Source organism: Gastrolobium bilobum, unplaced genomic scaffold (genome assembly GCF_033153095.1).
Source record: "Gastrolobium bilobum isolate Gb01-03AN ecotype WA unplaced genomic scaffold, APGP_CSIRO_Gbil_v1 utg13341, whole genome shotgun sequence".
Classification (NCBI taxonomy): domain Eukaryota; kingdom Viridiplantae; phylum Streptophyta; class Magnoliopsida; order Fabales; family Fabaceae; genus Gastrolobium; species Gastrolobium bilobum.
Window position 1 is genome coordinate 58,800 of NW_026896144.1, and position 24,021 is coordinate 82,820.

The 24,021-nt window shown below is 39.0% G+C and overlaps 1 protein-coding gene across 2 annotated transcripts in view; it reads left to right on the forward strand.

The window, feature by feature from the left end:
- Positions 1 to 23,783, forward strand: part of LOC133298010 (protein PHYLLO, chloroplastic) — a 56,812-nt gene extending 33,029 nt beyond the window's left edge. For both annotated transcript variants that reach the window (XM_061497251.1, XM_061497252.1), the window contains 11 exons: positions 33 to 164; positions 323 to 440; positions 6,267 to 6,422; positions 6,739 to 6,981; positions 7,098 to 7,265; positions 7,398 to 7,541; positions 13,168 to 13,629; positions 22,165 to 22,458; positions 22,541 to 22,698; positions 22,817 to 22,924; positions 23,254 to 23,783. In XM_061497251.1, the coding sequence (XP_061353235.1) occupies positions 33 to 164; positions 323 to 440; positions 6,267 to 6,422; positions 6,739 to 6,981; positions 7,098 to 7,265; positions 7,398 to 7,541; positions 13,168 to 13,629; positions 22,165 to 22,458; positions 22,541 to 22,698; positions 22,817 to 22,924; positions 23,254 to 23,500 (2,230 nt within the window). In that variant the 3' untranslated portion in view covers positions 23,501 to 23,783. The remainder of the gene's footprint in view (positions 1 to 32; positions 165 to 322; positions 441 to 6,266; positions 6,423 to 6,738; positions 6,982 to 7,097; positions 7,266 to 7,397; positions 7,542 to 13,167; positions 13,630 to 22,164; positions 22,459 to 22,540; positions 22,699 to 22,816; positions 22,925 to 23,253) is intronic.
- Positions 23,784 to 24,021: the final 238 nt, after the last annotated feature.

Sequence of the window (24,021 nt, forward strand, 5' to 3'; positions counted from 1 at the left end):
CTTTTTACTGACACCTTTGTATCATGACTCAGCATTTTGAAAAAATTCGCTCTGCAAACTGCACAAGACACCATAAGATTCCTCTCAGTGCTTTTTGGTGAAGGCTCTACAAAAGATGAGTTCTGTTTATACAAAATTCGAAAAATAGAGTGTTCAAAATATAGGTGAGTTTTCACATTATACAAAGATTCTCATCTTGTATCTAAAAAAAAAAAAAAAAGATTCTCATTTCCATGGACTCTACTAATTTATTTTGTTGTTTTGACATTATATGTCTTTCTATTTGTTTTTTTTTCCTTGGATCGTGATGGTTCTGTGGCAGAATTGCACTAAGTGGTCCACCAACATCAGCATCTGTTGGTGAGAGTTGTATGAATTTCTATAGAGAAGGATTTATTTTATCTTTAATTCTTGCGGATGGAAGTGTTGGTTTTGGTGAGGTTGGTATCAGTTTGATTTTATGTCATCTTTGATATTCTATTTTACTTTCATATTTTGGTGTATAAGTTATTGAAAGTTGTAAAACAAAAATTCTTCTAGTATTGATTAATTTGATTTACACTAATAAGGGGTATTTATACAAGAGTAAATGAGAGAAAAAAAGAGAGGATAAGAATGACTCAGTAATGAGTCATCAGCCCTATCCTATTGAAACAAATTCAAAATTCAAATTCCTTTAAAACGAAAAAATCAATCACTAATTAATAGGAAATAAAAGCGGAAAGATTCTAATCCTGATTTTGTACACTCCCCCTCAAGTTGGGAGGTAAATGTTGATCATTCCCAACTTGCCAATCAGGTCTTCAAAGGTTTGCTGGTGTAGGCTCTTAGTGAGGATATCCGCAGTCTACTTTTTGGTAGGAATATACATCATACACACACTTCTATCATCTAATTTTTCTTTGATAAAGTGGCGATCAACTTCCACATAATTTGTTCTGTCATGGTGAATTGGATTTTGAGCAATACTGACATCAGCCTTATTATCATAATACACTTTGACAGGTAGAGAAAAAGAGATCTTCAATTTCTCAAGGAGTCTTCTTAACCAATTTCCTTCACAAATATCATGGGTTAGTGCCCGAAATTCTATTTCTGCACTGCTCCGGGCAACAACTGTTTGTTTCTTACTTCTCGACATAGGTACAATATCTTGATGTGGATCTTCGGTCCAATGCAGAGCCAGCCCAATCTGCATCTGTATATATTTCAATCATCCTCGTGTGTCCCCTTTTAAAGAACAATCATCGACTGCTCTTAGGTGTTTTTCCTTAGGAGAATGCATGAATTGACTAACCACGCTAACTGCAAATGCAATATCAGGCCAAATGTGAGATAAGTAGATTAACTTCCCCACCGATCTCTGGTACTGCTCTCTGTCAACTTTTTTCCTATCTTCAATTCCCAATTTAATTTTGGGTTCAATTGGAGTCTCTGCTGGCCTGCACCCATGCATTCCTATTTCTTTTAATAGGTCTAGAATATATTTCTTTTGAGTTAAAGTGTGATCAGTCTGAGCTTGGAGGAATCCTTTTCCCTTAACAACTTTAGTAAACTTCTCAAACCACTCTATAGGGGATTGTTTAAGATCTTAGAGAGACTTCTTCAACTTGCATACTGAACCGTCTCCCTTTTCAAAACCAGGTGGTGGATCCATATAAACTTCTTCATGTAGATTCCCATTCAAGAAGCCATTCTTTACATCTAATTGTTGTAAGGGCCAATCTAGATTGGCAGCAAGTGATAGAAGAACTCAGATAGTGTTAAGCTTGACAACAGGGGAAAATGTCTCTTGATAGCCTATCTCATGCAATGTTGTTGAGATCGAGATCTTACCTAAGATCGGAAGGGTGTAAAAAGATCATAAATCGGTAAGATCGACACGGATCGTAAGATCGTATCTATACAAATAAAATATTAAAATCACGTGAACAATTTTTTTATCCCCTTCCAATCTTAAGTAACATCTCGATCTTAACATAGTGAAAGGTTTCCTAGGATCAGAATTTATGAATTGAATACCAAAATTATTAGAAGATAGAATGAAGGGAATGCATTCATGTGAGCTTATAGTGCTATCCACGTAGTGGAAAATAAAGCATGAAATTCTCATCCACTTATTATTATTCAAAACATGCATTCTTTATTTTTTCTTTGAATTTACAAAAAACATTTATCAAAGAGTAAGTAATGCCCAGAAGAGAAAAGGTAAAGGCAGAAGAAGTGAAGCGAAAGAAAAAAGTGAAGATGCGACCACTGTTACAAAAATAGAAATGGTTGATTATGATTTAGGTTAGGGTCACCATTGCTATAACTCTGTCACAACAGTTTCTGTTGCCACGACCATTCAAGTTTCAACTGTTTTGCGCCATCCCTTTCTGATTCTGTGTTAATTGGCGATATTGTTCGAAGATGATGACCACTCCCAAATCACTTTCCCTATTTTCACTCAACTTCTAGTTTCCAAGTAACATTTGCACATGCTTCATCCTTAATCTTCACCCTGTTGGTTGTCCCTCTCACTCTTCTGTAAATCTGGGTATCTTACCTTGAATCATGAAATCGTACGCTCCTACCGATTTTACGAGCTTAAGCGATGGTCTTGATAAATCAGAGAAGGAAACGATCTTGCATGCGTTTCAGATCGCAGGAGTGGGAAAAATTGTAGGAGCGGTCGATTTTACGATCTTATGTGCAATTTTAATAACATTGATCCCATGAGTCTGAGTGAATTCCTTAGCAAGCAATTTGGCCTTATACTTGTTGATGTTGTTATCCGCATTAAACTTTATTGTGAACACCCACTTGCAAGCTACTGTTTTCTTTCCTCTGGGTAATGCTACAGACTCCCAAGTTCCATTTTTGTTGAGCACATCCATTTCTTCAAAGATTTCATTCCTCCTTTTTGGATCATCAAGTACTTCTTAGATGCTTTTTGGTATTTTTGTACTGTCTAACATAGTGTTAAAAGCACGAAAACCTGGGGACAACTTGTCATATGTGATATGATGAGAAATAGGATGAGCAGTACAAGATCTAGTACCTTTTCAGAGAGCAATAGGCACATCTAGGTCGGCTGTATCAGTGTTGCTAGAACTAAGGCTCGAGTCAGACACCAGGCAGTCTAGAGGCTCCTGAGGTGATTCTCATCTGCTATAAAACTTTCCTTATTTACCAGGAGGATCTCCATTCTCTGGCACAGTAGCTCCCTGTAAAGAATCAATTCAACCCAAAGTTTAAACTGTTAGGTGAGGCTACATTAATGGTTTTATATATCTCAACACGCCCCCTCACACGAGAGCCCACTAGGCTTGAAGGGTAGACAATGCACGGCCCCACCTACCTGTGCGAAGAAAGAAATTCCACTTGAAAGAAAGTGCGGGACGGTGAGGATCGAACCCGGTACACCGAGGCTCTGATACCATGTAAAGAACCAATTCAACCCAAAAGCTTAAGTTGTTAGGTTAGGCTACATTAATGGTTTTATATATCTCAACACTACCCCTATCTTTTGCACAAAGACTTCCCCTGTCTCTAACGGCAAAGGAAAAACAACAGAATCATTTAGTTTCCAAGACTTATCTTCATCTACCCCAATAGACTCCCCCTAAAGAGAAGTCGAAGGAAAAAATGATTTTCTCTCATCAAATGTGACATCCATAAAAACAAAGACTTTACGAAGAGAAGGTGAGTAGCACTTGTAGCCCTTTTGGTTAGGAGGATATCCTATGAAGACACATTTAATAGACTTAGGATTGAGCTTGGACCTTTGATGGGGAGGAACATGTACAAAAGCCACACAACCAAATAACATGGGAGGAAGGGAAGAATGAGCCCGGAAAGAAGGAAAGGTGTGGGTAAGACAAGATAAAGGAGACTGAAAATTTAGGACACGAGAAGGCATCCGATTGATGGGTATGCTGCAGCCAAGACAGCTTCCCCCCACAGATATTTAGGGACATGCATGGTAAACATAGGAGCTCAAGAAACTTCAAGGAGATATCTATTTTTTCTTTTAGCCACCCCATTTTGTTGAGAGGTGTTAGGACAAGAATTTTGATGAAGAATACCATGCTGGGTGAGATAGTCTCCAAGAACATAATTAAAATATTCAGTACCATTGTCAGTTTGAAGAATTTGGATAGGTATTTGGAATTGAGTTTGAACCATAGCATGAAAGTTTTTAAAAGTGGGTGCAGCGTCAGACTTATGCTTTAGAAGGTATACCTAAATACCCTATAGTGATCATGTATGAAAGTTATAAACCAACGAGCACCAGAGATATTTTTTTCACAGGATGGACCCCATATATCATTTTGAATCAAGGTAAATGAAGTAGAATCTTGATGGACTCTAGGAGGATAAGAAACGCGAGAATGTTTAATTGACAAATATCACAAGAAAAAGAACTGGGATTTTTATTAATCAATAAGTTTGGGAACAACTTCTGAAGATAAATAGAATTTGGATATCCTAACCGACGATGCCACGACAAAACATCATTACAATCATCAGACAAACATACCGAGTGGTTCACAAAAATTTTCTCTTCACAAGGATCCTTTTTAAAATAATAGAGCCTTTCTTCCTCTCTAGCACTGCCAATCATCAGCCCCGAGTCTTGCTCCTGAAAAACACAAGGATGGAAAGAAAACTTGGCAACACAATGTAATTCAGAGGCAAGTTTGCTGATAGAGATGAGGTTACAAGTAAGAGAGGGAACATGAAGGACTGAGTTCAAAGTAATGTGTTCAGAAATTTTAATGGACCCCTTTCTAGCAATCAGAGAGAAGCTGTCATCGGCTACTGTTGATAATAAGGAGTATAAGAACAAAACGAGGTTGCATTACCTGTCATATGATCAAAAGCTCCTGAATCAAGAATCCAACTACTATTATTGTCAACATGGAACACTGTACCTTGTTGGGCCACAAAACTGGTGATTTGCAATGCCATACTTTTTTAGATGACGGCGTATTAGGCGCAACAGAAGGGGTAGGTGAAGCCATGAGAGAAGACAAAGTTTACCCAGAAAAGTCGCTAGATAAAAATAAACAGAAAAGTTGCCGAATTTTTTTTCCAACAACGGTGACCGGTTGGGTTCTGCTCAGAATTTGATTCCGGCAAAAAACAGGAACAAGCTTGGGTTTTTTTTTTTCTTTTTTTTGGTGAAGAAAAATGGGGTTTTCGAAAGGAATTTCTAAATTTCTTGAGAACAAATTGTATGAGATTCAATGGACAGTAACTCCGGCGTGAACAATACTTCCGGCGATGAACAGTGTTTGCGGACGTGTGTGGCTGGTACAGAACTTTAAAAAAACATGAAGGGCTTTTGATTTTTAGAGTTGACCTAGGTTTTTTAGGAAGTGGTTGGATAGTGTTTTATGGTACAGGAACATTGTTCATAGCCTTGAGAATGGTTGATCTAGGGGAGGAACGAATCGACTCTTGATACCATATTGAAAGATGTAAAACAAAGTTTTTTCTAGTATTGATTAATTTGATTTACACTGATAGAGGTATTTAACAAGAGTAAATGAGGGGGGGGGGGAATGGATAAGAATGACTCAGCAATGAGTCATCAGCCCTGTCTTATAGAAGCAAATTCAAAATTCAAATTCCTATTAAAGGAAAAAATCATTCACTAATTAATAGAAATAAAAGCGAAAAGATTCTAATCCTGGTTTTCTACATACGTACATAGAGAAATAGTTGTGGGGAAGTGTTACATTTTACAACCATCGCAATGTCTTACATGCATGTGGGTTGTGAAGAATATTAGAGACAAGAAGAGGAACAAAACATTTAATTGTTGCTAAACAAACTAAAGAATGATGATGACCTAGCCATTTGACTTCTACATCTTTCTACTAGGTTTTTAAGCTGTTGAAAAGAACACAAATAATTTACTTCAATTTCGCTGTGAATAAGTTAATTTTTTATTTACCGCTGACAGCAATTTTTTGGGAGACTTACTCACAATGATCGGAGGAGAGTATAGAAAAAGATTTACACAAAAGTTCCATTTAACCACTCACATTGTTCACTCCGTTCAATAGTGATTAATTGTTATCCACTCATGAACTGAATTAACCGAATGACTGGTTAGTGGGTCCTCAATTGTAATTTTTTAGCCCTTGTCAATTTATGTTAAGAACCTTTTTTTTGTAACTTTTTATTTTGTTCTCCAATTCCCTTTTCATTTTCCTGTAAATTCTCTTAACTCTCTAAAACCAACCTGTTCATATATTATTGGCATCAAGCAGATTGCACCTCTCGAGATCCACAAGGAAAGTCTGGTAGATGCAGAGTATCAACTTAGGTTTCTTACTCATGTCATGGAACAGGTTGATTTTAGTTGCTTCCTGTCACTATTGAAGGGCTCATTTTCATATTGGATATGGAATGAATTGGGCATCTTGGTAAGCTGTCTAATCTGCACTTTTTTGACAAGGGCTAGCGATATTATATAAATAAGAAAACTACTTATGGATCTGGACATAACAGCATTAACATTTAGTTGATGGGTTCCTTGACATGGTATAAAGTTATTTTCTAACGAAGGGATCTTGTATGAGGGGTGTGTTTATAGAATACAGATATGAATTGAAAACTTTCCTTAATGTGCTCCGTGACCTTATAGCTTAAACATTAAGGAAACTGCTTCATTGGGAATAACATCAAATTGTTACAAACAGAATTAACATATTGTTGATGTAGTTATTGTCTGTAATGCAGCCATCTTCTATTTTTCCTAGTGTCAGATGTGGTTTGGAAATGGCTATCCTCAATGCCATAGCTGATGCAAAAGGCTCCAACTTGTTGAGCATACTCCATCCCCCAACAAATAAGAACGACAAATGTGAAAGGTCATTAGCAGTTCCAATTTGTGCATTGATTGATTCAAATGGTTCTCCAACTGAAGTAGCTAATGTTGCTGCCACTCTAGTTGAGGAAGGATTTTGTGCAATTAAGCTGAAGGTGAGATAGTCCTCCATTGTTTAGTTTCTGCTGGATATACTTCAGCTTTTTGCTGCATTTTATATATAACAACTGTTAGAGAAGCTAGAAGGTTAATAGGTTACGATGCTAAACAGGTAGCACGTGGGGGTAATCCAATGCAGGATGCAGCAATAATTCAAGAAGTGAGAAAAAAAGTTGGTTGCCAGATTATCATCCGTGCAGATGCAAATCGAAATTGGACTTATGAAGAAGCTATGGAATTCAGCTCTTTGATTAAGGATTGTAACCTGCAGTATATTGAGGTTAACTAAGAAAATTTTACAGTTTTCATAATTCTTAGATTTACAATTCTGTTTACTTTATACTCTCTACTAATTAATTTGTTGGCATGTTTGTGATGCATTAATAACTTGATTAAAATGTCCCCTTTGCAGGAACCTGTTCAGGATGAAGATGATATTCTCATGTTTTGTCAAGAAAGTGGCTTACCTGTTGCCCTGGATGAAACCATAGATAAAATTCAAGAAAATCCCATGGAAAAGCTAGTGAAGTTTACTCATCCTGGAATAGTTGCTGTTGTAAGTAAATAAGAATTTCGTTATGTAGAAAATCAGAATTCAAACATGTTTCCGTTTTTATTTCCTATTAATTAGGATTGATTATGATTGATTAGGATTGATTGTGATTAGGATTGATTAGTCATCACTTAGTCATTCTTAGCGATTCTTTCTTGTATAAATACTCACTCATGTAAATTATTCAAGATCAATATACAGAAACTTCTTTTCAATATGGTATCAAGAGCGGGTTCGTTCCTACCCTAATTCAAATCTGAAATAACCATCCAAACACTTCCATCACCGTCAAACACCTTCTAAACACCTCCTTGAATCTGTCAAACACAGAAACCTAGTCTACTGACCTCCGATCAAGAAAGTGAGGTGACCATTCGACTCAGAAGGATCCAACGAGTCGACCGCCGCTGGACCCATCGCCGTCAACCGCCGCACGCGCCGTCACACGCGCGGCCAGTCTCAGGCGCGTGAGCTCCACGCGCCGCCTTCCCAATGTCTTTTTCCGCCGCGACTTGCACAGACCTTCTCGCCGGCTTCTCCCCTTCCTGTTCCAGAGGTCAGATCAAAAATTTACAAAACTTGATTTTTTCATCAACAGTCAACCCTTCTCTTTCTATTCATGGCTTCCTCAAAACACTCTTCCGCCTCCTCATCTGCCCCAAATTCTCAGTCCTCTGGAGACAACTTAGGTTTGCAGATCACCAATCACCGGTTGAACGGTAAGAATTTTCTGCAATGGTTTCAATCAGTTAAGTTGGTCATCCGGGCAAAGGGTAAGATGGGCTATCTTGAGGGGAAAATTAAGAAACCTACTGAGAATTCTCCTGATTATGACGATTGGGAGATTAATAATTCCTTGGTCATGGCTTGGCTGACTAATTCCATGGAACCACAGATTGGCCAAACCTATCTGTTCTTTGATACTGCCAAGGAAATTTGGGATGTTGTTCAACAAAATTACTCCGATCTGGAGAATACCTCTCAAGTTTTTGAACTGAGAAATAAGTTGAGAGACTTTCGTCAAAGGGGTATGACTGTTACTGAATATTTTACTGCACTAACGAATTTATGGCAGGAATTGGATCTTTATTATGCATCTGATCTTAAGGGATTGGAAGCTAATACCCAATTTAAAAAACACTTGGAGAAGGAAAGACTGCATGATTTCCTTGCCGGACTCAACCGAGATCTTGATGAGGTTCGTGGTCGAATATTGGGGCAGCGACCGTTACCTTCACTTGCTGACGCCTTTGCTGAAGTTCGTAGAGAAGCCAGTAGACGGAGAGTTATGCTGGGAGAAAAGGAGTCTCTTGATAAGTCTGATGATATGTCTGCATTAGCTGCCAACCGTACCATTGACCGTTCCTCCGGAGAATCAAAACGGGATGGTCGTCCATGGTGCACCCACTGCAATAAAATTGGTCATACCCGTGAGAAATGTTGGGAATCCACGGGAAACCTGCAAATTGGAAGCCCAAAGGACAAAATAAAGGTCGTGCATATCAGGTCTCTACTGATGACAAGGTTGATGAGCCTCATGAATCCTCTGATGGTGTCTTTCTTAGCAAGACTCAGTTTGAACAACTTCAGAGACTTTTGACTCAACCTCCTAAGGCCACTAGTCATGTGGTCCAGCAAGGTACAGCTTTCCATGTTGATAGTCAAAATCATTGGATCCTTGATTTTGGAGCCTCTGATCATATGACAGGTAATCTTGGCTTGTTTTGTTCATACACTCCATATTCTAAATCTTCTCGGGTCAAGATCGCCGATGGCAGTTTTTCCCAGATTGCAGGACACGGAACCATTAAACTTTCTGAGCTGATTACTTTGACATCAGTTCTTTATGTTCCTTCTCTGACTTGTAATCTCATTTCCATTAGCAAGCTAACCTCTCAGTTGCATTGCTTTGCTAAATTCTTTCCACATGGTTGTGTTTTTCAGGAACAGGACTCGGAGAGGATGATTGGCAGTGCTAGAGAGGATGGTGGACTTTACTACTTTGAGGAGGATGTGACTCATGAAGCTGTTTTCGTAGAAAAAAACTCTATGTTTCCTTTGGATTCATGTAATGATGTTATGCTGTGGCATCGTAGGCTAGGCCATCCAAATTTTATTTTTCTTCAGAAGTTGTTGCCAAACTTATTTATTAATAAAAGTCCAAGTTTGTTTTCTTGTGATATTTGTCAACTTGCTAAGCATACTCGTGCTCATTATCCTTCAAAAGTTCACCATGACTCTTCCCCATTTTCCTTAATTCATAGTGACATATGGGGTCCAGCCCGTGTTAAAAATATTTCAGGTACTCGATGGTTCATTACCTTCATTGATGATCATTCTCGAGTCTGTTGGGTGTATCTTCTAAAGGATAAGTCCGATGCTGTATCCGTGTTTAAAGAATTTCATGCCATGGTTCAAACCCAATTCCAAGTTGTTATACAAATTCTTCGTACAGATAATGGCAAAGAGTATTTTAACTCTATTCTTGAAGAATATCTTTCCCAACATGGCATCCTTCACCAAAGCTCATGTCCTGACACACCCCAACAAAACGGAGTTGCAGAAAGAAAAAAGCAACATCTCCTTGAAGTTGCTCGGGCTCTTATGTTTACCACGAGTGTTCCTAAATATCTTTGGGGAGAGGCAGTTCTCACTGCCTCGTATCTGATAAATCGAATGCCATCTCGCATTCTGAAATTTCAGTCTCCTCTTTCTAGTCTTGTTCGTATCTTCCCTTCCTTCCGAGGTGTCTCCTCCTTACCTCTCAAGTTATTTGGTTGCGTTGTATTTGTCCATATTCCCTCCCATCAACGGTCTAAGCTTGATCCTAAGTCTCTTTAGTGTGTCTTTATTGGTTATTCTCCTACTCAACGTGGCTATAAGTGTTATTCACCCTCTCTTCGTAAGTCCTTTGTCTCTATGGATGTCACTTTTTCTGAGAATGACCCTTTCTTCCCCTCGACTTCTCTTCAGGGGGAGTCTATAGGAGTAGATGAAGATCAGTCATAGGAACCTACTGATGCCACGGTATTACCTCTACTTTTGGAAACAGGGGGAGCTACAGAATCCTCACCATCAGGAGCCTCCTCAAAATGGGGACAAGTTTATAGCAGGCGAAAGCCTCCTCAAAGTGTGAATAACCCAAAGCCTCTACACTGCCAGGATTCTGAACCATGTTCTAGTTCCAGCACCCCAATACTTGAGTATCATGGTGAAAATGATCTACACTTGCCCATTGCTCTCAGAAAAGGTACTCGATCTTGTACTACTCATCCTATTTCTAATCATATTTCATATGGAAAGTTGTTCCCAGGGTTTCGTGCTTTCAATACTATGTTGGATAGTACAAAGATACCGAGAAATATACATGAGGCTCTCAATGATCAAAAATGGAGGGATGCTGTCTTTGAAGAAATGAATGCTTTAGAAAGAAATGGAACTTGGGAGATAGTGACCCTACCCAAAGGAAAACAGGCAGTAGGATGCAAATGGGTGTTTACAATAAAATTCAATGCGGATAATAGTATCAACAGATACAAGGTAAGATTGGTTGCAAAGGGTTTCACTTAGACTCATGGGATAGATTATCATGAGACTTTTGCTCCGGTTGCTAAAGTCAATACCATCCCAGTTCTCTTATCTCTTGCTGCCAATCTAGATTGGCCTCTGCAACAGTTAGATGTGAAGAATGCATTCCTAAATGGTGACTTACATGAAGAAGTCTATATGGATCCTCCACCTGGTTTTGAAAAGGGAAATGGATCAGTGTGTAAACTAAAAAAGTCTCTATATGGATTGAAACAGTCTCCCAGAGAATGGTTCGACACATTCACACAAGCAGTCAAAAGAAGAGGCTTCATTCAAGCACAGACTGATCATACTCTCTTCCACAAATACTCTAAGGATGGTAAAATTGCTATTCTTATTGTATATGTAGATGATATAATTCTTGCAGGTGATGATATTGAGGAATTGAACACCTTGAAGAAATTTCTAGCAGCTCAATTTGAACTCAAAGACCTTGGCACTCTCAAATATTTCCTTGGTATGGAAGTTGCTAGGAGCAAAACAGGCATCACTCTAACACCAAAGAAATATGTTCTAGATCTTTTGTTGGAAACAGGAATGTTAGGGTGTAAACCTGCTGAGACACCTGTGGAACCTAATACCAAGTTAGGTATTGAAGATGGGAATGAGGTGGATAAAAAACAATATCAGCGATTGGTTGGTAAACTAATCTACTTATCTCATACGCGTCCTGACATTGCCTTTGCGGTGAGTATGATTAGTCAATTCATGCACTCACCCAAGGAGAAGCATCTTAGTGCAGTCTATAGGGTGCTTAGATACCTCAAGAATACTCCAGGAAGAGGATTATTCTTTAAAAAGGGGTATAAAAGAACAATTGAAATCTACACTGATGCAGATTGGGCAGGCTCATCAGTAGACAGGAGATCTACCTCAGGCTATTGCACCTATGTGTGGGGAAATCTTGTTACTTGGAGAAGCAAAAAGCAAACAGTGGTTGCAAGAAGTAGTGCTGAAGCAGAATTTCGAGCTTTAGCTCATGGAGTTTGTGAAGGAATCTGGTTGAGAAGACTTCTTCAAGATGAAGATTTCATATTCCCTACCAATAAAACTATATTGTGACAACAAGGCAGCTGTTAGCATTGCTCAAAATCCTGTGCATCATGATCGAATAAAGCACGTGGAAGTTGATCGTCACTTCATCAAAGAAAAATTAGATGATGGAAGTGTGCGTTTGATATATGTTCCAACTAAAGAGCAAACGGCATATATCCTTACCAAGGACCTACACCGTCCAGCATTCGAAGACTTGATTGACAAGTTGGGAATGATCAATATTTACCTCCCAACTTGAGGGGGAGTGTAGAAAATCAGAATTCAAACATGTTTCCGTTTTTATTTCCTATTAATTAGGATTGATTATGATTGATTAGGATTGATTGTGATTAGGATTGATTAGTCATCGCTTAGTCATTCTTAGCGATTCTTTCTTGTATAAATACTCACTCATGTAAATTATTCAAGATCAATATACAGAAACTTCTTTTCAATACGTTAAGATATTAAGTAGCAGGGTAGCCTTAATTCATTTGGGTACTGGTATTATGTTTATTTCCTTAAGAAATGAAAACTGAACTGTTAGATTATTAAACTGCAATTTTGTTTTTCTGTAAAATTGAGACAATATTTGCCTACTCTTAGGGCTATTTATTCCGGAGTCAGCAAGACTGTAGATTCATAGGATAAATTATCCAAATAGTTCTTTTGCAGTATCGGTATTCTGTACCTTTTTATGCATGCTATAGGAAGAGCACAAACTAGAAAAAATAAATAAATTGTTATTGAGCTCTAGTGGAACTGCATTAAGTGCTGATATTATACTGGCTGATGTGGAGATGTGAACACGTTTGCTTTTTATGGCTATGTTCCAGCATTCTGACTCTGATTGGATCAATCTCTTGATTAAATGAAACAGAATCATCTTTTATGATTCCCTATCAAAACTGCACAATATTCAAAATTCAAAAAAAATAAGCTGATTGCCTTGTCTATATAAAATACTAATTCTTTATCTTATTCAGAATTTTATATCTACTGTTAGGTTATCAAGCCAAGTGTTGTTGGTGGATTTGAGAATGCCGCATTAATTGCACAATGGGCACACCAGTTGGGGAAGATGGCTGTTGTCAGTGCTGCATTTGAAAGCAGTCTGAGTCTCTCTGCATATACTCAGTTTTCTAGTTATCTTGAAATACTGAGTTTAGGTACATTCAAAGTGTTAGATGATAAGGCAGCACCGTCTGTAGCTCATGGCCTAGGGACCTATCGTTGGCTTAAGGAAGATGTGACACCTTATCCTCTTTTGATTGGTCGTAATCCACATAGTGGTTTTGTTGAAGCATCTGTGGCAAATGCTAGTCAGTTGCTACATGATTTTCAAGTCAACCAGAATGTCATCTGTAATATCACTACTGAGCAGCAAGTTCGTCGGTACCAATTGAAAGTAGAACTTACCAATTTGTCTTGTTCTTTTGAAGTTCACGAGACTGGCCTAAAATCAACGGTGAGTAAAGAAGTGTCCATACATATTAATAATAGTTTTAATTATTGCTTAAAATTTAACAAATTTGTTTTGATTACTGATCTATATTTTGGTTCAATATCCTTTAATATTCACTTATTAATTTAGATGCAAAATTTTAGGATGGTAACATAAATATCTATATTATTTTCTTACAGTGTATACAACATAATAAATAAGAGAATAAAGTCAACCAGAAATTATCATGGCTTATGTCTTTATATTCCTAATTTGTTTCAAGATCATATAGTTATTGTTGTAAATATAGAGTGTAAAGAACCAATTCAACTCAAAAACTTAAGCTGTTAAGTGAAGGCCTATCAATGGTTTATATACTTCTCTAATATGTCCCCTCACACGAGAGCCCACTGGGCATGAAGGATGGATAATGCACAGGTCCACCTACCTGTGCTAAGAAATTCCACAAGAGAAAGTGGAGGCGGTGAGAATCGAACCTGTGACACTTTAGGCTCTGACACCATGTAAAGAACCAATTCTTGGGTGAGGGTCTTTTTAATGGTTTATATTATACTCTAACACGCTTTCTCACACGAAGCCCACAGGGCATTAAGGGTGGACAATGCACAAGCCCACCTACCTGTACTAAGAAATTCCACAAGAGAAAGTGGGGGGAGGTGAGGATCGAACCCGTGACACTGAAGTTCTGATACCATGTAAAGAACTAATTCAACCTAAAAGTTTAAGCTGTTAGGTGAGGGCCTCTTTAATGGTTTATGTAAAGAACCAATTCAACCCAAAAGCTTAAGCTATTGGGTGAGGCTATATTAATGGTTTTATATATCTCAACACGCCCCTTCACACGAGAGCCCACTGGGCTTGAAGGGTGGACAATGCACAGGCCCACCTACCTGTGCTAACAAAGAAATTCCACTTGAAAAAAAGTGGGGGGCCGCGAGGATCGAACCCAGGACACGAGGTTCTGATACCATGTAAAGAACCAATTCAACCCAAAAGCTTAAGTTATTGGGTGAGGCTATATTAATGGTTTTATATATCTCAACAGTTTATATTATACTCTAACATGCTCTCTCACAAGAGAGCCCATTGGGCTTGAAAGGTGGATGCCCAGCCTACCTGTGCTAAGAAATTCTACAAAGAAAATGGGAGGCAGCAAGGATCCAACCCGGGATACCGAGGCTCTGATACCCTGTAAAGAACCAATTCAACCCAAAAGCTTAAGCTGGTAGGTGAAGCTACATTAATGGTTTTATACATCTCTAACACGCCCCTTACACGAGAGCCCATTGGGCATGAAGGGTGAATAATACACAGGCCCACCTACCTATGCTAAGAAAATTCTATAAGAGAAAGTGGGGGCGGTGAGGATCAAACCCGTGACATCGATGTTCTGATACCACTGACAAGCGGGTCCAGGGGAAGCTCGTGGCGGGGGACCACCACCAATGGGCTAAGCTACACCAACCGTAGCAAGTGGATCCGACACCTTGTCTCAACTCAAAACCTTAAGGCGTTGAGTTCATGGGTCCATCCACCAACAAGAAAGGATACAAATGTTACCATCTTCCAAGTCATAAATTCTTTGTCTTTATGGATGTTAGCTTTCATGAATCTGAGTCCTACTTTACAACCCCTCAGCTTCAGGGGGAGAACAGTATAGAAGCTTCATCCATTTTCATTGAGTCTGAGTCTCCCTTCCTGTTACCTACATCTCTTACCCAAGTTGAGAAGGAAGACTTCGTCGCTGAGACTGAAAATTCTTCTTATTCCTCATGTGACATGCCTCCTATTGATCAACAAAGAGTACGCAAAGCTGGGACACCCGAACTAGTGTATCAAAGGAAGAAACAACTCACACTGCTCCATCAGCAACTGCAATCGCCTGAACCGCCGGTAAGGACTGAATACACTACTTCTTTTATTCCTGAGCCAGATATTAATTCTGGTGATTTACCCATTGTTGTGAGGAAAGGGAAAAGGTCTTGTACCCAACACCCTATTTCTCATTTTGTCTCCTCTAAGAATCTCTCTATGCAGCATAGAAGTTTTATTACAACACTTGACTCCATTTCAATCCCGAAATCAGTACATGAAGCGTTAAAGGATGATAATTGGGTTCAAGCCATGCATGACGGGATGAATGCGTTGGAGAAGAATAATACATGGGAAGCTGTTGACAGGCCAAATGGAAAAAGGGCAGTAGGGTGCAGATGGGTGTATACTCCGAAGTATAATTCTGATGGGGCTCTTGAGAGGTATAAAGCTCGACTGGTAGCCAAGGGGTACACACAGACCTATGGTATTGATTACGAAGAAACATTTGCTCCAGTGGCCAAAATGGACGAGTTTTATTGTCTCTTGCTACTCATTTTAATTGGGACTTGAAACAATTTGATGTGAAAAATGTCTTCCTCAATGGGGAATTAGAAGAAGAGGTTTACATGGAGATCCCACTAGGATTCAACTCTACAGATGGAGATAATAAAGTTTGCAGATTGAAGAAGGCGTTGTATGGCTTGAAGCAATCCCCGCGTGCTTGGTTTGGAAGATTTACCAAAGTTATGCTTTCATTGGGATACAAGCAAAGTCAAGGAGATCATACACTCTTCTTTAAACATTCTCAAGAAAGTAAGACCACTATCCTTCTAGTTTATGTTGATGATATGATTATAACAGAGGATGATATATGTGAGAAAAATGATCTGGAAAAAAGACTTAATGCTGAATTTGAAGTTAAAGATCTTGGAAACCTGAGATATTTTCTTGGGATAGAAGTTGCTCATTCTAAACAAGGTATTTTTATTTGTCAACGGAAGTATGTTCTTGACCTCCTTAAAGAAGTAGGAAAACTCAGGTGTAAACCCTCCAGTACTCCGATTGAGCATAATCACAGACTAGGTAGTGAAAATGGGAGACCTCCAGTTGACAAAGGACAGTATCAACGAATAGTGAGAAAATTGATATATCTAGCTCATACTAAACCTGATCTAGCTTATGCAGTTAGTATTGTGATAAGGCCCAATTACGTAAAGCCCAAATGAGCAAGGTGTATGTGAGAGATAAAAATAGGAAACGCTGGGATGCATCCACTAAAGCTGTTAGTGATGAGTCAGCCATGATCGAAACCATGGAAACGGAGAAAGGAGAAGGAACGGTTCTGAGGGTTCTCATGGGAGCCATAGGGGAACAGATTACGGTGATTCAAAGGTCAGGAAGTTGGACATCCCCATTTTCTCAGGGGAAAACGCTTATATGTGGTTGAGTAAGGTGGAAAGATATTTTCAGGTGAAGGGAGCTTGGTTGAGTGGGCTGAAGTCGAGTATCAGAGAAGAAGTGTTAATGAATCCTGGTTTGCGTTTGTCAATGATGATGAAGCTTGCACAAAAAATTGACTGAAGAAGGAGTTGGTTATTTTGGGCCTAAAAATAATTACGGGCCCAACAGGATAAGTGGAGGAATTCAGCGTTTTGGGTCGGGTCGGATTACCTCTAGTGTAAATAACACTTCGGGTATGGTTAAGCTCAACAATTCTGAAATGCCCAAATCGAATACCCTAAATCAGGGAACCGCGACAGCTGCCCAAACGAGTGCAGTGACGAATCGAAGGGAGGAAAGTCAGGGGAGTAATTTTCGTCGATATTCGCAGGCTGAGAAGCAAGAACGACGGCGAAAGGGGTTGTGTTTCCATTGTGACGAGAAATGGAACTTTGAACACAGATGCGCAGGTAAACAACTGCACCTTCTTGTTATTGATGAAGACGATGAGGATGGAAGAGAAGTTGTTGAAGCAAAAGCTGTGGCAGTGATTGAACAAGATCATAATGACGAAGATCTTGCCATGCAGCTGTCCTTGCATAGTATGATGGGTCTAACTTCGAATCATTCCATGAAGGTATGGGGAGTAGTAAAAGGAGAAAGGGTGGTGGTATTAATCGACTGTGGGGCTTCTTGCAACTTTGTGAAGGCTGAGTTGGCACAGAAATTGGGTTTGTCTGTAGAACAAACTCCGTTGTATAAGGTTGTAGTTGGAGACGGACATAAGGTTGAATGTAAGGGGGTATGCAGGCAGGTGAAAATTGAGGTTCAGAATCAAGAAATAATCCAGGATTTGTACTTATTTGAGTTAGGTGGTGCAGATATTGTGCTTGGTTTAGAGTGGTTGCAGGAATTGGGGGAAATTCAAGCTAATTTCCGGGAGATGACGCTACGATATGGCAAGCAAGGCAAGGAAGCTTTTCTGGTGGAGGATTCTGGGTTGTCCAGAACCATTTCTTCATTCAAAGCAATGTCCAAGGAGGCGTTGATGGATGGCCAAGGTTATTATGTCGAAAGAGAGATAGTGACTACGGCTAAGGCTGAGATTGAAGGAGCAGCTCAACACGTTTGGGAGGAGTTGGAGAAATTGATTAAAGAATTTGCTGATGTGTTAGCAGAAACGAAGGAATTTCCTCCACAGCGAATCCGGGACCATGCTATCAACCTTAAACCAGGGAGCCAGGTGCCACACAGCCGCCCGTACAGGTATCCTTACTATCAGAAGAATGAGATAGAAAAATTGGTTACTGAGTTGTTGAGTGATGGGTTTATCAGACCTAGCATTAGCCCATATTCAAGCCCTGCTATTTTAATAAAAAAAAAAGATTGAAGTTGGAGAGTTTGTGTGGATTATAGGGCTCTGAACAAATTAACCATACCGGACAAGTTTCCAATACCACTAGTAGAGGAGTTACTAGATGAAGTTGGTGGTTCTAAGTGGTTTAGTAAGTTGGTGGTTCTAGACAAAATTCGTGAGGGACTATGGAAAAATAGCTCAGCCTCTTACTGATTTATTAAAAAAGGATAATTTTCAATGGGGTCCATCTGCAGAAGAGGCTTTTCAGTTGTTGAAGGCAGCAATGAGTAGTGTTCCTGTTTTAGCCTTACCTGATTTCTCTAAGCCCTTCGAAGTCGTCACTGATGCTTCGGGCAAGGGTATTGGAGCTGTTCTTATGCAGGATAATCAACCATTGGCTTATATCAGTCAAGGATTTTCGAAAAGGGCACAAGGAAAGTCAGTTTATGAAAAAGAATTGATGGCAATTGTGTTTGCTATACAGAAATGGCGTCCTTATTTAATGGGGAGACATTTTATTGTGAAAACAGACCAAAAGAGCCTCCGTTTTTTGCTAGAACAGAGGGTGTTAGGGGAGGAACAACAGCGATGGATGTCAAAATTATTGGGGTATGATTTTGAAATTCAATATCAACCCGGAAAAGCAAATGTTGTAGCTGACGCTCTTTCTCGCAATATGCAATGTGCAGCGATATCACTGGTTCAGCTTCCACAGTTGGAGGAGGTAGCAACAGAGATTCAGAAAGATCCTAATTTGTGGGTAATTGTGCAGGATCTCTTACTTAACTCAGAAGCACATGTTGGGTTCAAATTGCTGGGTGGTAGGCTGTTTTACAGAGATAAATTGGTGTTGTCCAGAACTTCGAAGTTTATCCCTTCAATCTTACACGAATTCCATGATTCTAATTTTGGGGGACATTCCGGATTTTCCAGAACTTATAAGCGCATTGTTGGCGCAGTTTATTGGGAGGGGATGCGAAAGACTATACAAGATTATGTCATGGCATGTTCGATTTGTCAACAGAGCAAGGTGCAAAATTTATCTCCTGCAGGTTTATTACAACCGTTGCCTATTCCAGTGCAGGTATGGTCTGAAGTTTCTATGGATTTTATTGGTGGTTTACCTAAGACATTTGGTGTTGACACTATATTTGTGGTTGTGGACCGCCTTACAAAATATGCTCATTTTTTGGCATTGTCTCATCCGTATTCAGCAAAGGATGTCGCATCTATTTTTGTGAAAGAGATTGTTCGTTTGCATGGGTTTCCCTTGGTGGTGGTTTCTGATCGTGATAGGGTCTTTTTGAGCAATTTTTGGTCTGAAATTTTTAAGTTTTCAGGCACCAAACTGCATTACAGTACGGCATATCATCCACAATCGAATGGGCAGACAGAGGTTGTTAACAGGGTACTTGAAACCTACCTACGCTGTTTCTGTAGCCCGAAGCCAAAGGAGTGGCCTAAGTGGTTGCATTGGGCTGAATTTTGGTATAACACCACACATAAAGAGTCTACCGGCATGACACCATTTAAGGCTCTTTGTGGTGTAGATCCTCCTCAATTGTTGAGAGTGGGAAACAATTTTCCTTCTGTGGCTACCTTGTTAGCTGAACGTGAAGCAATTCTAGAAGAGCTTAAGTTGAATTTGATCAAAGCTCAAAACCGCATGAAGACCCAAGCTGACCAACACAGACGTGATGTTAGTTTTATGGTTGGGGATATGGTTTATTTGAGGATTCAGCCTTATCGTTTAAAGACTTTGGCTTCTCGGGTCAATGAGAAATTATGTCCCCGTTTCTATGGCCCTTTTTTGGTTGTGGAAAAAAATTGGTGAGGTTGCTTATCGTTTATCGTTGCCTCCGGGGTGTAAAATTCACCTTGTTTTTCATGTGTCATTGCTTAAAAAAGCACAGCCTACTGTGGATTCTGTTCAGCCTCTGCCAGAACTTTTGTCCAAGGATTGGGAATTGCGGGTTACACCTGAAACTGTTCTGGATTGGCGTCGTGGTTCAAAAGGCCAAATTCAGATTCTCATTAAATGGTCTCACCTTCCCGATTTCGAAAACTCTTGGGAGGATTTTATTGCCATTGAGAATCATTTCCCTGACTTCCACCTTGAGGACAAGGTGCTTATTTTGGGTGGGAGTATTGATAAGGCCCAATTACGTAAAGCCCAAATGAGCAAGGTGTATGTGAGAGATAAAAATAGGAAACACTGGGATGCATCCACTAAAGCTGTTAGTGATGAGTCAGCCATTCTGTTACAAGGCACACACGTTGCAAGTTAGTTATGGTGGGGGAGTTAAGTAGGCGTGGGAGTGGTGTGAGAGTGGCACCTTGGAGGTCATTAGAAAGTGTGAACATTCTGGAGATTCGCAGGGCATCTCGAAGGTCCCTGAGTTATTGCATTTTTCTATTATTTTTCATTTCTAGAAACTCTGAGCTATAGCAGTACTATGGAGAAATATGTAAGGAGATCTGAATTATTGAGACAGTTTCAATACAGAATTGTTATTCAGTTAAAATTGTGTTTCTGCTGTTTCCTTTCGTATCATATTGTTAGTCAATTCATGCATGATCCGAGGAAGAAACACCTGCGAGCTGTGGATAGGATTCTCCAATACCTGAAAGGCACACTAGGCAGAGGACTATTGCTCCAGAGAGGAGGAAACCTATCCTTAGAAGTTTATACAGACGCCGATTATGCTGGATCTGTGATTGACCGACGGTCTACTTCGGGCTATTGTATGTTTTTCTGTGGAAATCTAATAACATGGAGAAGAAAAAAGCAAAATGTGGTTGCTAGATCTAGTGCAGAAGCAGAATTTCAGGCCATGGCTTAAAGTATCTGTGAGTTATTGTGGCTGAAAATCATTCTCGATGATCCCAAGGTAAGATATGAAGGATATATGAAGTTACTCTGTGAAAACAAGTGAGCTATCTGTATACCCCACAATCCAGTCCAACACGATCGAACCAAACATATTGAGATTGATCGCCACTTCATCAAAGAGAAACTAGATAGTGGACTGATCACTACTCCATATATTCCTTCTGGTTGTCAATTGGCTGGTGTCTTAACTAAGGGTCTTCCTACTGCTAGGTTTCAAGAGCTTACTAGCAAGCTGAGAATAATAAATATCCATTCCTTAGCTTGAGGGGGAGTGTTGTAAATATTAGAATTATTTACTTATTATTTGTATTAGCTAGAATACTCTAGAAGTGTGTTTGGGCTTAGCCCATTAGGTCTTTTAGTCTCTTTAAATAGAGAATTCTTGTACAGATATTACTCAGTTCAATTATATACAAATATTTCTTTCAATTGATACATTATCCACTCTTCAAGCCTAGTGGACTCTCGTATGGGGGGGGTTAGATAATAGTATAAACCATTGAAAAAGTCGTCTTCATCCAATAGCTTAAGCTTTTAGGTTGAATTGGTTCTTTACATAAAATATTTGTAATCATTTTTTTCCTTCTTTAGCCAAATTAGTGTTTCCTTATTTTTATGATTTGAGTTTATTCCTTTAGGTCTATTAGTCTTTATATATATGGTACCCCTTTGTACATATACTCTAAAAGAAGATAATAATATTTCAGTTTTTTCTTTTCGAGCTTTATTGAGAGAATGCACATAAGGATGGGTGAAAACTCTGGTGTTCTATTCCTATTATTAGATTACCATATATTGCTAAAGCTTTTGTTTTATGAGCAAGCCCAAAGATGCATACTGAGTGAACAGATGCTATGGTGCTGTAATGAATGTAGTATGGCTAGATTTTAAACCCAGACTTTGTTCCTTTACTTTCTCTTCAAGCTAAATCCATTATATAGATGTGTAAAATACTCCCTTTGTTTGTGTATACCGGAAAGTAAAATTGGATTCCTGCATACGGATCTGATTTAGTCAGATTTAGGAAATGTAGGATAATGTACTAGTATTTCTTCATGGTTTTCTTGGAGCTGGTGAAGATTGGATAACTATCATGAAGACCTTTTCTGGATCAGCAAGATGCATTTCAGTTGACCTTCCTGGTCATGGAAAATCGATATTACATTGTGCAATGGCTGCTGGTGAGGAACCCTGTTTGTCACTGGAGATAATTGCTGAGATATTACATAAACTAATTCATCATATAGCTCCAGCAAAAGTTACAATAGTTGGGTATTCAATGGGAGCAAGGATTGCTTTGTATATGGCACTGAGATTTAGCAGTAAGGTATAGTTTGACATTCAATGTTAATATTTTGTTTTAATATTTACCTGACCACTGATCAACAATTTGAACATTTATGATGCAGACAAAGGGAGCTGTCTTAATATCTGGAAGCCCTGGATTAAAAGATAAATTATCAAGAAAAACTCGTGCAGCTAAGGACGATGCTAGAGCCCACTCTGTTGTTGCGCATGGTTTACAACTTTTTCTCAGTTCCTGGTATGCAGGAGAGCTGTGGAAAAGGTGACTTGTTCTTTTTAACATTACATTTTGCTATGATTTTTGCTGATCTTATTATACTTGTACGACTTATTCCTTCTATACGTGTCTCAATAGTTTTTCCTTTTCTTTTATCAAATAGCTTAAGGAGCCATCCCCATTTCAATCGAATCATTGCTAGTCGTTTGCAGCACAATGACATGCGGAGTCTTGGCCAAATGCTGTCTGGATTAAGCATCGGAAGGCAGCCGTAAGCTAATTACGCTTGACTAATTGTTCAATCTTTAGCTTTGGTTATTCATTAGTGTCCAAGGTATTCGTTATATTTGTTATAAATAAATGTAATACAAGCTGTTTCAAAGTAGACATGTTCATCTGTGGCTATGAGAATTCTGCGTATTTTAATAAAGCATTGGAAGAGGCAATCCCGATGCATCGAACTTACCTGCTTTTGTGATAAAGCCAGTTATGAATCAGTAATTCATGATCTCTATGGGAATCGTTGTATATATGTGAACGATATAGTCAACATTTAATGCACCATTAGAAGGACTCATGGAATTTTTCTCTGCATGGCAGGTCGTTGTGGGAAGATTTGCCGAATTGCAGAGTACCGCTTCTTATCATACACGGAGAGAAGGATATGAAATTTAAGAAAATTGCACAAGAAATGATGAATGCAATATGCTCTGGATTGGGGAGTCAGCATGAAAAAGGGAATGACATGCATGAGTTGGTTGAGGTTCCCAACTGTGGGCATGCTGCCCATTTGGAGAATCCTCTTCCTATCATTGCAGCCTTGAGGCAATTCATGACAAGATTATGAAAGGTTTATTGTCCAGTCAGAGGATCAAAACATGATGTAATATCTTTTCAAGATGTAACCTGTTAATTATAACAGCTTTATGCAAGTTCAGAATTACCTTGAACGCTATGCTGGCTCTAACTTCCGTAGTAATTGTTCTTTTAAAGTTCAGTGTTTATTATTTGGATTTTATTATGAGACTAGATAGATTGGAGTGCATATTATTGTAACACAGCATACAACTGCATAAGTAGGTTTATTTAGATGAACTAGAAAATGTTTTAATGGGATCTAAATCCCATATGGAGGCACTTGTGAGTTGTGCACAGTTGTAAATACAGTAAGTTATATCTGACAATATTGTTACTATATTTTTGTAAATGGTACGTACGAACGTTATAGAACCCAGGCCTGATTGGTTGGTCCGACTGTCCTGCATCAATTTTTGAACCGATTATGCAATCAAACCGGTATTAAACTAATAAACCCGGCTAAACCAGCAAGAAGTTGGATCAATTTTATGGCTGGATCAGCTTTTGGAA